The sequence below is a fragment of the Eutrigla gurnardus genome, assembly GCF_963514095.1.
Source record: "Eutrigla gurnardus genome assembly, chromosome: 10".
NCBI lineage: Eukaryota > Metazoa > Chordata > Actinopteri > Perciformes > Triglidae > Eutrigla > Eutrigla gurnardus.
Window position 1 is genome coordinate 1,014,721 of NC_139924.1, and position 15,750 is coordinate 1,030,470.

Here is a 15,750-nt window from a genome sequence, read left to right on the forward strand (position 1 = left end):
CAGATACCTTATAGTTGCTGGTACCCTGATGCAAAAAAATGTTCTGTTAGTAAATATATATGCCCCGAACTTCGATGATGTTGAATTTGCTAATAGGTTGCTAAGTAACATCCCCTTCTTGAATACGCACCTGCTGATCCTCGGAGGGGATCTAAATTGTGTCTTTGATCCAATCTTGGATCGGTCTAATCCTCGTAATCTGACTCAATCTGCTATGTCTAAAACATTCTCAGATTTTATGAAACAGAATGGTCTCATCGATCCGTGGAGATCTGGTAATCCTTCTATTGTAAAAAAAAAATGTTTTCTCTCAGGTGCACCTCTCATATTCTAGGATTGATTATTTTTTTATTGACAGTACTCTTCATTCATGTGTAAAGTCTTCTGACTATCTAGGTATTGTAATTTCTGACCATTCACCTTTGTTATTAGAGATTCAACTTTCTACTTATAAACGTAGACCTCCACTTTGGAGATTCAATTCTCTTCTTTTGGCAGATAAAGAATTTTGCGAACTCATTTCAAATTCTATTGACGAGTTTTTGTCTTTCAATCAAAATGACTCCTCTTCATATTCATTGTTATGGGAGACACTTAAATGCTACCTTCGAGGTCAAATTATTTCTTACTCTGCCCTATCTAATAAAAAGAATAATGCTAGGCTTAATGAACTTAGATCTGCAATTAGTAACCTCGATCAAAGTTATGTGCTGAACCCTTCTCCCGAACTATAAGCAGCGTCTTGATTTGCAAGCAGAATTTAATCTCATGTCAACTAAGGAGGCAGAGCGCTTGCTACTACGCACTCGTGGCTCATATTACGAGCACGGCGACAAGGCAAGTCGCTTACTGGCACATCAGTTACGACGTCAAACCACTTCCCGTTTGATACCTAGTATTAAGAACGCTCATGACACTATTACTACAGATCCCTTGGTAATTAATTCTACTTTTAAATCATTTTACTCTTCATTATATAAATCTGAATTTCCTACAGACAACATTAAAATGAACAAATTTCTTCAGAACCTTTCGAATCCAGTCATTGATATTAACACTTCCCTGCAATTGGACTCCCCCCTCTCCCTTGAAGAAGTGTCAAATGCTATTAAAGCTATGCAGTCTAATAAATTTGGTGATAAATGTATTTCTTGGATTCGCCTTCTTTATTCGTCCCCTAAAGCCAGTGTCCATACTAATGATGTTTATTCTGATTATTTTGCTCTTGGTCGCGGAACTCGCCAAGGTTGTCCTTTGTCGCCTTTGCTCTTCGCTATAGCTGTCGAGCCTCTGTCTATTACATTAAGATCTTCCCCCTTAGTTAAAGGAATCACCCGTAATGGAATTGAATATAAATTATCGCTGTATGCGGATGATTTGTTGTTGTATATAACTGATCCTACATTCTCTATCCCTACTGTCTTGAGTATTCTGGAGGACTTCAGCACCTTTTCAGGTTATAAATTAAATTTGGGGAAAAGTGAGTGTTTTCCCATTAATACTGCAGCATGTCTTCTTCAGCAGTCAGATTTACCTTTTCAGTTTAGTCCATCAGGGTTTAAATACCTAGGTATTAACGTGACTCGTTCTTTATCCAGCCTTGCATCAGCTAATTTCACTCCCCTTATCTCAAAGATTACATCTGATTTTCAAAGATAGGGTAACCTCCCCCTTTCACACACAAGATCATTTGTTCTTTTATTTGGGGCGGGAAGTCACCTAGAGTTCGTAAATCATTACTGCAGAGATGCAGACTTAGTGGAGGACTTGCATTACCTAATTTCCAAGCCTATTATTGGGCTGCTCACATCCATAAACTTTGCTACTGGTTAAAATCTTCTGGACCCTCTTGGTGTAAATTGGAACTATCATCATGTACAGGATCTTCCATACCTGCTCTACTTTATTCCTCTTTACCTGCAAAACCCTCTTTATATACTAAGAATCAAGTGGTTCTAAACACACTTAAAATCTGGTTTCAATTTAGGCGGCACTTTAAATTTGTAGCTGCATCCTCCTCAAGTCCTATTAATAACAACCATTTATTTCCTCCATCACTTTCAGACTCAACATTTTCAATGTGGCATGACAAGGGTATTACGCAATTTAAATATTTATATGTAGGTGGTGTATTTGATAGCTTTGCGAATTTGTCATCTCGCTACGGTCTCCCTGTTAGTCATTTATTTCGCTATTTTCAAACTCGCAGATTTGTTACTAAGTGTTTCCCAAATTTTCCCTCTTTACCACCGGAACAGCAATGGGAAACAATGTTATCATCTACTCCTCATCACAGAGGAATCACTTCGAAATTGTACAATATTATTCTGGCTCTTAGCGACCATTCAAATGTTAAACTTAAGTGTACATGGGAAGAGGAACTTGGAATACAAATACATGAGGAGTCCTGGGAAAAAGCCATAGAGAGGGTAAAATCTACCACTTCTTGTGCACGTCTTGGACTTATTCAATTTAAGGTTCTACACAGGGTGCATTTCTCCAAGTCTAGACTGTCGGTACTATATCCGGAACTGGAAGACAAATGTGATAAATGTCATGGCTCTCCTTGTCACCTCAGTCATATGTTTTTTCTATGTCCTGTTCTGAAAGATTTTTGGGCGGGTTATTTTGTTATTATGTCAACTGTTCTTGGTGTAAATCCCCAACCTTGCCCTCTGATTGCTATATTTGGGATTCCTAACCCCTCACTTGCACTCAACTCTACACAAAAGGATATTATAGCTTTCACATCCTTACTTGCAAGACGTTTATTATTGTTACATTGGAAATCTGCTAAATATCCTTCTGTTTCCCGGTGGCTTAAAGACATGATGTTTTTTTTAAAGCTTGAGAAAATTAAATATACATTAAGAGGATGTACAGTAAAATTTTTCCACAAATGGCAACCCTTTATTTCCTATTTCACTAATTTAGAGGTACTACCTGACTGAATTTCTGCCTATTACCATTGTACATTTTATATTGCATAAACAACCAGTAGTATGCGTGTTTGTCGTGATGTGCCGAGTTGGGGCATGGGTGGGTGGGGGGGTGTTCACTGTTTTTGTATGTTTGTTTGTTTGTTTTTTTTATTCTGCACTCTGTAATTTAATGTAATTATTTTTCCTCTACAATTTTATCAGTGTGTTTTTGTTAATTTTCGTTTGTTTATGTGTATATGTGACTGTTTACATATACATATATGTTCAAAGAAAAAGAAAAGGATAATTGTATCCCTGTAATTGGAAATATCTAATTGTATTCTTCAATAAAAAGATTTTGAAAAAAAAAAAAAAAACTCATGCAGAGAGAAAACCTCGCTCCGTTCCATCATTTTTGTCACCAATCTTTCTTTCCACCCCTTAGGGACTGGGGATTCTCCAAAGTGAAAAGAGGAGGGGTCAACTTCCCAGGTGACTCAACATCAGACTCTTTCTTTTCTGGAGGTGAAGACTTCGACTGGGAACAGATGAGCTATCTGCATTCCTCTAGTCAAGGTAATCTCTCGTGCGGACATGTTTCTGACTAGAACAGTGACTCTCTTAGCCATCACACCAGAGGATGTCTGTAACTCTGGTCTCACCAGGAGTTCATCTGGAAACCGTGATTCATTCGCAGGGTCATCAGGTGAGTCCACGAGGATGGCCTGAGTGCTCGGCACTCCCTGAAACCTTGGTGCACCAGTCACCCTTGCGACTCCCCCAGGCCGTAAGGTGACAGGTTTGGTTTGAGTGAACCACACAGTTCCTCTTTTGTTGTTGTCAGTGTCAGGTGGTAGATGTGAGATCTCATCGAAAGCTTTTCGAAAGACTGGGTGAATGTGCATAATTCTCACAAAGTTTTCTCCTCCCTTTTCTCTACAGTGGCTAAGCAGTCGTCTCACAGTGGGTATGTTTGTGCCCACCAGCATGGAAGCTTCACCTCTCACAACTGGGTCGGGACATACCAACACAAGTGCATCGATGGTCTCACTCACTCCTACGTCAGCTTCCAAAAACTCCAGCCTAAGTGACAAATAACCATCATAAGGGTACTCAGCAGGACTAAGACCCCATATCTGTAGAGTGCTGATAGATTTCAATGGCAGGTGTGTCAAATATCTGTCGTAGAAGGATCTGTACAGCAGAGTGACTTGAGAACCAGAATCGAGTATGGCTTTAGAGTAGATGCCTTCAATCTGCACGGACACGACAGAGCTAGGGCCCACTAAGCCTTCAGGTATAGTGTCATTCACTTTTCTACTCAAGTTGCTGCACTTGGTGGAACGTGTTTCAACCACCGGGATGCCAGGCCGTTCCTCTACTGGACCCCGCGGTAGTTTCCCGATTTCTTTATCAGTTTAATGAGGCGCTTATTGACTTTGAGTAGATTTTCTTCACCTCCACACTCTCTCTTAAAGTGTCCATCCTCCCCACATCTATAGCAAAATATCCCAGGTCTATCCTCTTGATATCCAGATCTTTGTGGGGTAGCATTTTTTTTTGTATGTTGTCTTGGTAGGGATTTCAAGTTGTGGACTCTGGATATGATGCAACAGTAGCAGCTTTAAGACTAATCATTTCAGCTTTCATGACACTGATCTCTTTTTTCAGCTTTGCTACTTCCGGATCAACTTCAATTTCAGGTGCAGGCTTGGAAACAGGAGTTACAGACTGTGACATTACTGGGTTCTTGACATAATTTCTGCTTTGGAGCATTCCTTCCTCCTCCCTCACCTCTTTTAGCAGCGTACTGAAAGAAGGAGGTTCGCGCAGCTTGTGTGTCATACGGAGGCGAAGAGCAATCATGTCTTGTTGCAGTGCCCCTCTCACAACCTGCTCCATCCGTAATTGATTCATGTCAATGAACAGTGCCACGCTTCCTTTTCTGAAAATACAGTGCAGCAGTTTATCCAACCTCAACAGGTACGTAGACAGTTTTTCACCAACATTTTGATACGTGTGTCTAAATTTCACCAGGAGATCAGATGTACTCTCAGTTGTTCCAAAAGCTGTTTCCAAAGCTTGCATGTAATCATATGAAGTTGCAGTGGGCTTCTGCACTCTCAGGAATCTCACAATGTCAGCAGCTGGACCTGTCAGGCTTTCCACTATCCACTGTTTCTTTGTCTTGTCACTACACTGCCACTCTTCTAAATAAATGTGTTGTCTGCTCTGCCCAGGAATCATACTCTTCCTCCCCACTGAGTGTAGGCTTCACACCAGAGAACATGCGGAGCTTGCGATAACTCTGAGAATCAGCTGATGTGGTGTTACATTTATCCACTAAGGAGCAGATAGCGTGTATCAGTTCAGTGTTCACATCAAGGGGTGAAGGGTTGAGTAAGCCACTAACATCAGTGAGAGTTTTACCTTCAGTCTTCAGGAATGACATTAGTTTAGCTTGAAACTCTTCGCTGTCCGCAGGAGCAGTAAGCACATGAGCAGGCCATGGACCAGCCTCCCCAGGAAGTCCAACAACGTCAGGTAGGGTTCGATTTGTCAAGTCAGTAGAGGTCTTAATCAGTATAAAATGTATTTTAGAAGCTACATCAAGACAGCGATCAACTATCTCAGGTTTCCCAAATGCTTTAACTTGGTTCAAAGCTGTTAGCAGAACTGCATCTGTAACATCTGGGTCAACATCACTCAAAACAACTGTATGTTCATAAGCTAACTGCTTCTTTTTACACCAGGCTTCAATTTCAACTGCTTCCATTTTTCTTAGCTCAAACAGTAAAAGAGAAAACTTCACAGTGAATGTGACTACACTTAATATATCCCGTTATTAGCAATAAGGATGATTACATCAGATGAAAAGAAGAAAAATGGTCAGTTACAAAAATACAATCCCGGACGAGCCCCAAAAAATGTAACCCTTTTACCACCGGCTCGTGTATTAAGGAACCCACCTTATGCTCTAAAGTGAAGCCTTAACCTTAATTCAATATTTTATGGTAAAAGAAACATCTCAAATAGCAATAACTGTAATATATGATTCTCACTCTCATCCATAAAGTTCAGAGGCTATAGGGAATACACTCCGACCAGTAAACTCTGTCATGCAGAATGCAATACTTCAAAGGAAAAACACAATGCAATAATACAAACACAGGATATACATTTTAGACAAATGTATTCACAAGTATGCAGGAGAAACACATTCACCATTAATGAAAACAAAAAATAGAAACCCCGGGTAGTGATAGTTTGTCCCTCAGACTATCTAATTTTGAGTGCACTCTTAGTTTAGTTTCGTTGGCGCGCTTTAGTTGGAGCTCATGATGGAAAACTTTTATGACGGTACCTCCGTGTGTCGGTGAAATCAGCGGGACCCGGCCACAGCTGATGAATGGCACCTTCGTCGCGGTCGCAACCGTCTCCGTCCGCAGCAGCTCGCAGTGACGAAGCTCCGTCTCCCTCGGCAGCAGCGAAGCAGCCTTCGTCGCCGATACTCTCCTAGACGACCCGGCGAAGCTCCTCCCATCCGCGCAGACGGTGTCTCCTTTCGACAATGACCGTGCCGTTAGCCTAGCTCCTGCTAGCTAACTTAGCCGAACTTGCTTTGTGTCCTCCAAACACAAACGCGGCAGGGAAAAGTCCAACTCCGCCACACAACGTGTTTTCCGATAACAGTTCACGGTCCGACGAGGAAACGGACAAAACCACGACACTGACGAAACCCACAGTCCAACACCAAACAGTCCAATAGTAACGCCTCGACGCCATTTCACGTTGCTCCTTCTTCTTCTTCTTCCCCCCCCCGGAAGTCCGTAGCTCTGAGGTCATGAACTCACACCCGTAACGAACGTAATAAGAATTACTTTTTTTAACTTCTTCTTAAAGCATTCAAACCCATGAAATTATATTTTTAATATCACCCATTTTTTTTTCCAATTATCTTTTTATTTATTTTTTACATTTAAGTGACATAACAGACAATCAAACAAAGAAATAAGGGAAGAAAAACAAACGGCCAAAATAAACAATAACAACAAAATACAGCAAATCAAATCAGATCAGTCCATGGTCACAGTTCACAGTTCATCCTTATGGATGTTATGTAGGCATGTCAAACCCTATTATGGTATGATAGTGTCAGAGGTCCATAAACGGTTCCCATATCCTCAGGAAGGCATCCCCCTTATTTTTTAGAGCGTATGTGCGTTGTTCCAGTCTTAAAGTTTCATTTAAGATTTGTTTAAACAGATTAAATGATGGGGGTCTTTGTTGATTCCAGTTGAGCAAAATGCACTTCTTTGCTATATAGGACATTATGATAATCCTCTTCCTGCATGTGATGTCCAGTGTCTTGTCCAATTCCGTACCAAAGAGGTACCGTGTTGGTGTAAGGTCCAGCTGGGTTTCCACAACCTTAACAGTTAGATCATGTACCGCTTTCCAGAAATGTTTTAATTCCTTGCATTCCCAAAAGACATGCATAATTGAACCTATACATGTTTTACATCGATGACATCTAGGGGATGAGTTGGGAAACATTTTACTTAAGCGGAGAGGAGTAAGGTACATCCTGTGTATGAATTTATAATTTTGTTCGATTATTTTATTACACGACAGTGAGGAGAAAACATTTTGACATATGGTATCCCATTGATCTTCATCAAATGCACATCCCATATCCTTCTGCCATATATTCCTAAGTGGGGTCAAGGAAGAGCTGTAATGGTTCAACAAAGTATTATAAATTACAGAGATTTTTCCTTTTAATGATGTGGATTTCACCAAAATCTCCTCAAGATTTGTCAGCTCCAAAGACAGGCGTTTTTCCTTTTTTAGAGTGTTTATTAGATGGCGAATTTGTAAATATTTATAAAGGTCCTGTTTCGGGATTTCGTATTCTGACATTAAGTCTATAAAGGACTTGAGTGTGTCCTCAGCAAACAAATGTTGGAATTTATGTATACCATTGTCTCTCAACTTTGCAAACAAGGAGCTACCAATTGATGGTGACAGATCTGGGTTTAAGGATAAGGGAGAGAGCCTGGAGATTTTGCCAAAATTCCCACAAAACTTATTTACATCTTGCCAAGCCCGAAGAGTATTGTAAACTACATATGTTTTTGTTATTTGGTGTAGTGCATTTATATTGTTAATGAATGGTAGCAAGGTTGTAGAAATGGGAGTACAGAGTTCTTCTTCTATGTCTATCCAGTGTGCATTGTTACGTCTTTGCACCCAGCTAATCAAGCCCTTTGTCTGGGCGGCCCAATAGTACATCTGCAAGTCTGGTAATACCAGTCCCCCTTTCTCTCTGGACTTTGTTAAAGTTTTAAAAGCTATTCTTGGCAAGGAATTTTTCCAGATAAAAGAGGTCAAAATTTTGTTTATAGATTTAAAGAATGTTTTATCCAAGTAACAGGGCAGTGACTGAAATAAATAACTAAAGCGGGGCAGGACATTCATTTTAATTACATTGATTCGTCCGAGAAATGAGATAGGGAGCATTTTCCAATGTTCTAATTCTTCCTTAACCTTTTTAAGCAATGGAACATAATTTATGAGGTAGAGATTTTTCAGTTTTAAAGCCACATTCACCCCAAGATATTTAAAACTGTTCTGAGCCCAGGTGAACGGTGAGATGGCCTTGAGTCTGTTGGAAACTGATGAATTAATTAATAAAGCATTGGATTTTGTCAAATTAACTTTATAGCCTGATATTGTTCCAAATTCAGTAATAAGGTCTAGGACCGCTGGGATTGATTGTTCTGGACTGGTTAAGTAAAGAATTATATCATCAGCATATAGTGAAATTTTGTTCTTTGTTTTCCCAATATTGATACCAGCAATTTCTTCATCAGCCCGTGTAGCTTCCGCTAGTGGTTCAATTGCCAAATTAAATAGAAATGGAGATAAAGGGCATCCCTGGCGACATCCTCTAAACAGATTAAATTTTTCAGTAAGGGTACCGTTTATACATATTTGGGCTTGCGGATCGCTATACATAGTAATATCACCCATTTTAAACATAAATCATTCATATCAAATTATTATTTATGTAACTCTTAACCTCACCATTACGACTGCTGTTTTATCTGTAACTTATTCCCATGAAAACAATGAAATAAATACATCTGATATTTATCAGAGTATTACACTTGTGTTTAAACAGAACCTGAGAGTGGAGAGAATTTGGCCAGAGGTCAACAATCGGGTAAACTACCCCCTTAAACAGGCCCTGGTCCACCTGCTGGATCAGGAGTTACTCGACATGCAGGATAATCTGACCAAATTCTGTGTCTCCAACCTGGCATGTCAAGTGAGTCAGATAGGACTTGGCAGAGTTGTGCAGTCCTGGAATGCCCATAGGATACCAGGTAAGTCATGACAATAGTTGTATGTATGTAGTTTTAAAACAACTGACAACATTTGGTCCAAAACTAAACAAAAATCTTCACACCAATTTTAGGCAGAGGGATCCCAAACCAACTTGCAGCTGCTAGTTGTCCAGCAAGAATTCCCACAGATCTGCTGGCCAGTGCTGCTGAGGCAGCACACATGTACGAGCAGGAGTTGGGGTCCTCCCTGACATGGGTATCTGCCTTTGGCTCTGACCCATTTTCATCAGAGGAAGACCGATGTCGTGCTGAGCAGCTGTTTGGAGAGAGGTTCCCAGACATGTCTCTTATTTTTGGAACAGCGGTTAACCATGACTATAGCATGTTTCAGGAGGCACTGTTCTACCTGATAAATGTTACTGAAAGACATGCAAGATAAATGTAAATAGTAAATGGAGATGAATAAATAAGAAGTTTGTTCAGAACACTGCATATTCTTTAATGTCCAAATACAAGCACAACAATTGAAAAATCTCATAAAACCTGTACTTACTGAAAAAAGTGCTTTTTAAGCTTTAACATTAGACACTATTACATTATAACAAACAATTCCCTGAAGAACTGGTATTTGTATCATACCAAGTGCAAAATCTCATAAGAACTCAATACTCAATACTGTATAAAACTGTATAAAAACTTGATATTAAACTATATAAACAAACATTTGTTGCCACTATAACAGACAGAAATTATGGCAGGAATAACTTCTCCAGTGCTGCCAGTGTCTCAGAGAGTCCAGCCACTTCATGGATGCTGCCCTCCAAATCCACAGCAGGACACTTTGGGCAGTAACTGCATCCTTTGTTCCACTCCATAATACATGCCTTACACCCGATAAGGCTTCTGCAGCAGGTTGAGAACATTGGCTTATCTACAGGACCTGTAGATCAAAAGAAAAACTTTGGCATTTATTTTCATTGTGTTAGAAGAGGGGAAGGAGGAAGGAACTCCTGACAGGAGGGAGGAAGAAAAGAAGGAAGGAGGGAATGAAGCAAGGAAGGGAGGAAGGAAGGAGGGAGGAAAGAAGGAGAGGGGGAAGGAAGGAGTAAAAAAGAGGGAAGGAGGGGAAGAAGGAAAGAAAAAAGAAAGTGAGGAATGAAGGAAGGAAGGGAGGAAAAAAGGAAGGAAAGGAGGGAGAGAGGAAGGAAGGACAGAGGAAATGAGGAAGAAAGGGAGGAAAGATGGAAGGAAGAGGGACAGAGGGGAGGAAGGAAGAAAGGAGGATGGAGCAAGGAAGGTAGGAAGGAGGGAAAGAGGGACGGAGGGGAAGAAGGAAGGGAGGAGGGAGAGAGGAAAGAAGGAAGGAAGAGGGACAGAGGGGAAGGAAGGACGGAAAGGAGGGAGGAAGGAGGAAAGGGGACAGTGGGGAAGAAGAAAGTAGTAAAACAGTGCCAACCTTTGCAGACAAGACAGGCGAAGACCTTAAAGAATTCTTAAAGAAGCTACTTCAGCCTCTGAAAGAAACAGGGTTGTTGTCATTGCAGAATGTGCAGATCCACTTAAATCCCTGATGATCTTCGACACTTCTTGTAGTCCCTGGGCTGCATCAACAACCTCCTCAATGTTGGCTATAACCTCTTGAAGGTCAGTATCTTCTTTTCGACTGAAAAACAAAAACATTTACATTTTTGTAACATTTAGTTAGACTTTAATAATTAGTTCACACATAATGCATACAGTAGTAAGAACCATTGTAGCTTTGCTGACATGTTGTCCAAAAGAAACCACATGGTGTGCAAAAATTTAAAAAGTGATAAAATAATAATATTCAGTTCAGTTACCCCAACCTCCTTCTTTTGTTGGCTTGTAGCAACTCCATCTGTGGTTCAGGCACAGCAAATACCTTTCTGGAGTTTTGCTTCCAGTATGCTGACCCTGCCATTGAGAAATTGGACATGATGACTTTCTTATCTTTCAACCAAATATTTTCTGTATTGTTGAAAATGTATATCCTATAGGTTGTTTAAGAACTTAAAAACAGGACACTAAAAAGATTTGATGTGCCCAAGCTAGCTATGAATGCAAAATGTACTTTAATGTGAGAATTACACTTAGGTGTATGCACCTCATTTAGCTGTTAAGTGTGTGAACTCTTTGTGCAGAAAATAGCATTTACACAGAAATAATTTCAAACATACCCCTGGTTCCATCAGAATCAAATATTTCGTTGCCCTGACTATCTGTCAAAATAATTGACTCCTGCTGTCCAAGGGCTTCCGTCACTTTATCAACGATTGACTGCACACAAGCCTCAAACTCTGAGAAGCGGACTGTCACCATCTTGTTGGTCTCCAGCTTTCCATTCACAACTCCAGCAATGAAGACATTCCTGAATATTGATGAGAACACACTTTTTTTTATACATACACAGCCAAGTATATATCAAATAACCAATATGAAACATATGAAACAATATGTCATCTGATGCAAGGTACAATGTCACATGCTGTTTTCATACTAGGAAATACTATGTATTACAAGTAATTAATATGTATAATGAAGCAGGTAAGGCTTTTATTTATTTACTGATGTTATTTTTAATACTACTCTGTCAGAGGGTGTACAATCCTGCTCGCTGACATCATCCCACTGAAAATAGCCATGATTTTAGAATGTTAAATTCATGATGGTAATTGAAATGAAAGGTCATTTTTACATTTATTTTTACTGAATGAAATACAAAACTGATGATTATGACGTTGTTGGCCTCATGTTCCTTCATATCTTTAGGATAATCATCTTCAAAGCAGTGTAATGCTTCACTTAGAATGTGATGCTGTGACACATTTTACCTTCATCCAAAAACTGCAGCTCCTGTGATTTGGATATTGCACTTAGCCATATAACAACTACGATAATATTTGGATTAACTATTGAACCATAATATACAGCAATAACAATAACTCCTTAATGTAGGGTTGGTGCCATCAAGCCCTTGGCTTAAGAAGCTTAATTTGGCTGATAAGTTGTAAGTGGAGCAGTGAGAGATGATTAATATGCAGGAGATTACCAGCAAACAGAATTGGACACACCTCTGCAAATAATGTAGCACAAAAAAGTAAAAGAAGTAAAAGTTTTCTTTCATCACCTCACAAAAGTTTTAGTGGTGGTGCTCCTTGGAATTGGACAGGAGGAGCTTGTGGCTGTGCTGGTTGGGCGGGGAAAAGAAAAGCGGGCAGGCTGGCCAGTGGGAAGTGCCCCAGCCAATTTCTCTACAGTGGTGCTGTCCCCATGCACTTCATAGTGACTTCTTGTGTTGAGGTCAAAGGAGCAGAAGTCACCATCAGGTCGGGGAAATATGGCCACGTTGGTGTCGTCTGTCAAATAGACCGTTTCCTTTTGGACCTATGACAGGTGTGTAGGTTAGAAGAGGCACTGTTCTTATTCATATGAACACACATGCAACCACACATTGATATTGCCAGTTTATAAGTTATATAAGGTCATAATGTAACTTTTTAAATACATCATCAAAGTCATGTAACCTAGCTCTACAGATTCCCCACAAACAACTGTTTCGTGAAAAACGACGCTGAAGTTAGCCTCCGATTCGCCAGCTTCCGATTCGGCACTTAAGGGGAAAGTTAAGGGGAAATTAACGTAACGTGCTTGTAAACTGATTGTCTGTTTTTTGTGACACTTCTTGATGTAAAAACATTTTAGACATTTTAGGTAAGACATTAGCTTTGCCTGACACCCGCTATTGTATTTGTGAAACGTTTGTTTTATTTGTGAAAATGCTAAAGGGTAGATTTCACCGTTTTTGTTTGATACCTACAGACCTCATTAGACCTGGTCCAGATCAAAAACCATTTGATCTTTAGCATTTTCACAAATAAAATAAACGTTTCACAAATACAAATATGTGTGGTATTTATTCAGCTTTGGGAAATCACGATGTCTAGAAAGCTAACTTCTAAGCTCAAGTTGGCCTGACCGCATCACTGTCGTGACAATAATGACGGTAAAGCACACCCTCGAGTGTAATAATGCTTAAATACATACCTGGAAAATGACACTTATTTTTCCCGTGGTCATGTCTTCTGACTTTAGCGTGACCCTCTTATTTCCGTAGAAGAGGATGTAAACGTCCATTTCAGTCATCTTGAGCCACGTTGGTTTATTTTGCTGTCTGCTCTGTCTTCCCCAGCCTCGACCAACAGCAGGTATTAGCCAATCAGGGGCAGAGTAGGGCCGGGGTGCAGTCGAATAGTCTTTTTTGCTTAGGAAGGTTCCTAACTGAAGAAGTGACCCGGAAGTAAACAAGTGGCCGCCATGATAAGAGCCGTTCGAATTCTCTAAATGCAAAGGAAAGGAGCTCCAATGCTTCCTTTCAGAGCTCCTTTAGCATAGGATGCAACGGACCTTCCTATGCGAAAGGAAAGGAGATTACGCCGACCCACAATTCTTTGCGAGAGCAACATTTAAAGTGCCGCACACCTCGGCCGTTCATGAAAACAAACAATATGCCTATTTGCATATTTAATAATTACTTTCATGCAGACATATAGTAATTGGAATAGTGATGATAAATGTGTGTGGACAGTGATAATAATTTAATGATACTTTTATTTATTTCAATCATGTTTGACAAAAACGAAACTAAAACCACAAATGAAACGTAAATAAAGCAACCGGTCAAACAGGAAGGAGGAGCTGCTGGACCTGAAGCCGGTCAGCGAACCAGCTGTTTATAAAACCAACATGTGGAGAAGTGGACGATGCACTTTTTGTAGTCCATTATTGTAGTTTCTCCAGCGCAGACGCACGTCAATCGCCGGTGCCGATCATCAGCTGTCAATCATCAGCGGCCGCGTTATAATGACGTAGATAGTGAAAGTCCGGTCGGATTCTCTGAGCACCGCGGTCGACTTTTCCTAAATCCTTTTGCGTTCTCCTATCGCCTTTCCTTAACCCCGTGACATTTTCCCCAGAGGTCAAGGAATAGGAGTTAGGACCTTATTTTTTGACTATTCGACTGCACCCCAGGTCTCTGGGCGGAGAGGAGTCCAAAGCAACCTGATAGCAACGGTCTGGTCGAAAACGGATAACAACCATTATCCAATTTTTACATTTTTCATGTGAGCACAAAATCGGAAATCGAAAAAACTAGTCGTTATCCGTTTTTTTTCATTTTGGTTTTGGAAACAAATACTGAGAATAATTTTTTTTTATACGAATGATACACGGATTAATATGGGTGATTTGTGTATATTTCTGTATAAATTGGCCAATTGTCTTTGCCTACTGTAAAAAAATGTGAGTGAGTGAAAAATCGAGTGGCTACACAACAGTTATTCTTGTGTCTAAATCATTATTGCTGCTCATATACATGGCTCCCAATGAATTTGGTTTCTTCTGATTTAGCTGTTGCTTTATTACTAGTCTAAATTTTACACTTTAATTCGCTTTAGCATCACTAAATTGGTTACACTTCCTTTGGGAGATATCATTCGTAAACACATGTCCAGTTCCAATGTTATGCAGATGACACCCAGCTCTATGTCCCACTTAAGCCTGGCAAGACAGATAATTTGACCCGTGTCATGTCCTGCCTCACTGACAAAGTGCTGGATGTCTCAGAACTTTCTGCAGCTTAATGAAGCCAAATCTGAGACTCTTCTATATACTTTGTGTGGACCGGGTTGGCTCAGCGAAATTTGTGAGCAAATTTGACCACCTAAAAGGATATTGGCAGGTTCTCTTAACTGCCAGGGCTAAGGAATTGTCTGCATTTGTTACATCTGATAATTTCCTGCACTTTCTGAAGCACAAAGGTGACACAGTGGACGCCACAGAGAGGTTCCTAGCTGACATAGCTCCATATGGGAATGTTACATGTATCAGGTCTGACAATGGTACTGAATTTACTGGACAGGGTTATCAAGCACTACTTCGCAGGAACAGAATCAGCCATGAGACATCAGCACCATACTCGCCACACCAGAATGGTACTGCTGAGCGTAACCGGAGGACCCTTTTTGATATGGCTAGATGTATGCTCTTAGAAAGCCAGTTACCCAAGGAGCTATGGCCATATGCAGTCCAGACAGCAGCAGTGGTAAGGAATAGATGTTTCAACAACCGTACCAGACAGACACCTTATTTTATGCTGACGGGAAGGAGACCCAATGTGTCCAGGATGCTGAAGTTTGGTACTCTGTGTTATGCCTATAGACAGGACAGGAAGAAGCTAGACTCAAAGGGCCCTAGTTTCGTGGCGCAGCGCAGGGCTGCGCAGGGTGGCGGAGCCGGCGTAATGCACGTTTCGATGCGCACGGTCAGTTTGGCAGTTTGGTGGATCACCTGCGCTAAGATGGGTGTGGTGGCGCAGCAGTGGGAGGCGACACAGATTCAACTTGGCGTAGCGGAAGTTTCGTGGCAAAAAGCCTCGCCGAGACTTCGCCTAAAGCCCG

General features: G+C 40.6%; 1 protein-coding gene and 1 long non-coding RNA gene across 2 annotated transcripts in view; one reads left to right on the plus strand and one right to left on the minus strand.

Moving 5' to 3' along the window:
- The window catches only part of LOC311020420 (uncharacterized protein), a gene marked incomplete at both ends in the record, with an annotated part of 39,516 nt that extends 26,095 nt beyond the window's left edge, over window positions 1–13,421 (plus strand). Inside the window, 4 exons of the mRNA XM_084020442.1 lie at window positions 9,109–9,317; window positions 9,410–9,638; window positions 10,868–10,918; window positions 13,410–13,421. Of these exons, the coding sequence (XP_083876568.1) occupies window positions 9,109–9,317; window positions 9,410–9,638; window positions 10,868–10,918; window positions 13,410–13,421 (501 nt within the window). The remainder of the gene's footprint in view (window positions 1–9,108; window positions 9,318–9,409; window positions 9,639–10,867; window positions 10,919–13,409) is intronic.
- The window catches only part of LOC311020139, a 452,545-nt gene that overhangs the window by 93,195 nt on the left and 343,600 nt on the right, over window positions 1–15,750 (minus strand). The window lies entirely within an intron of this gene.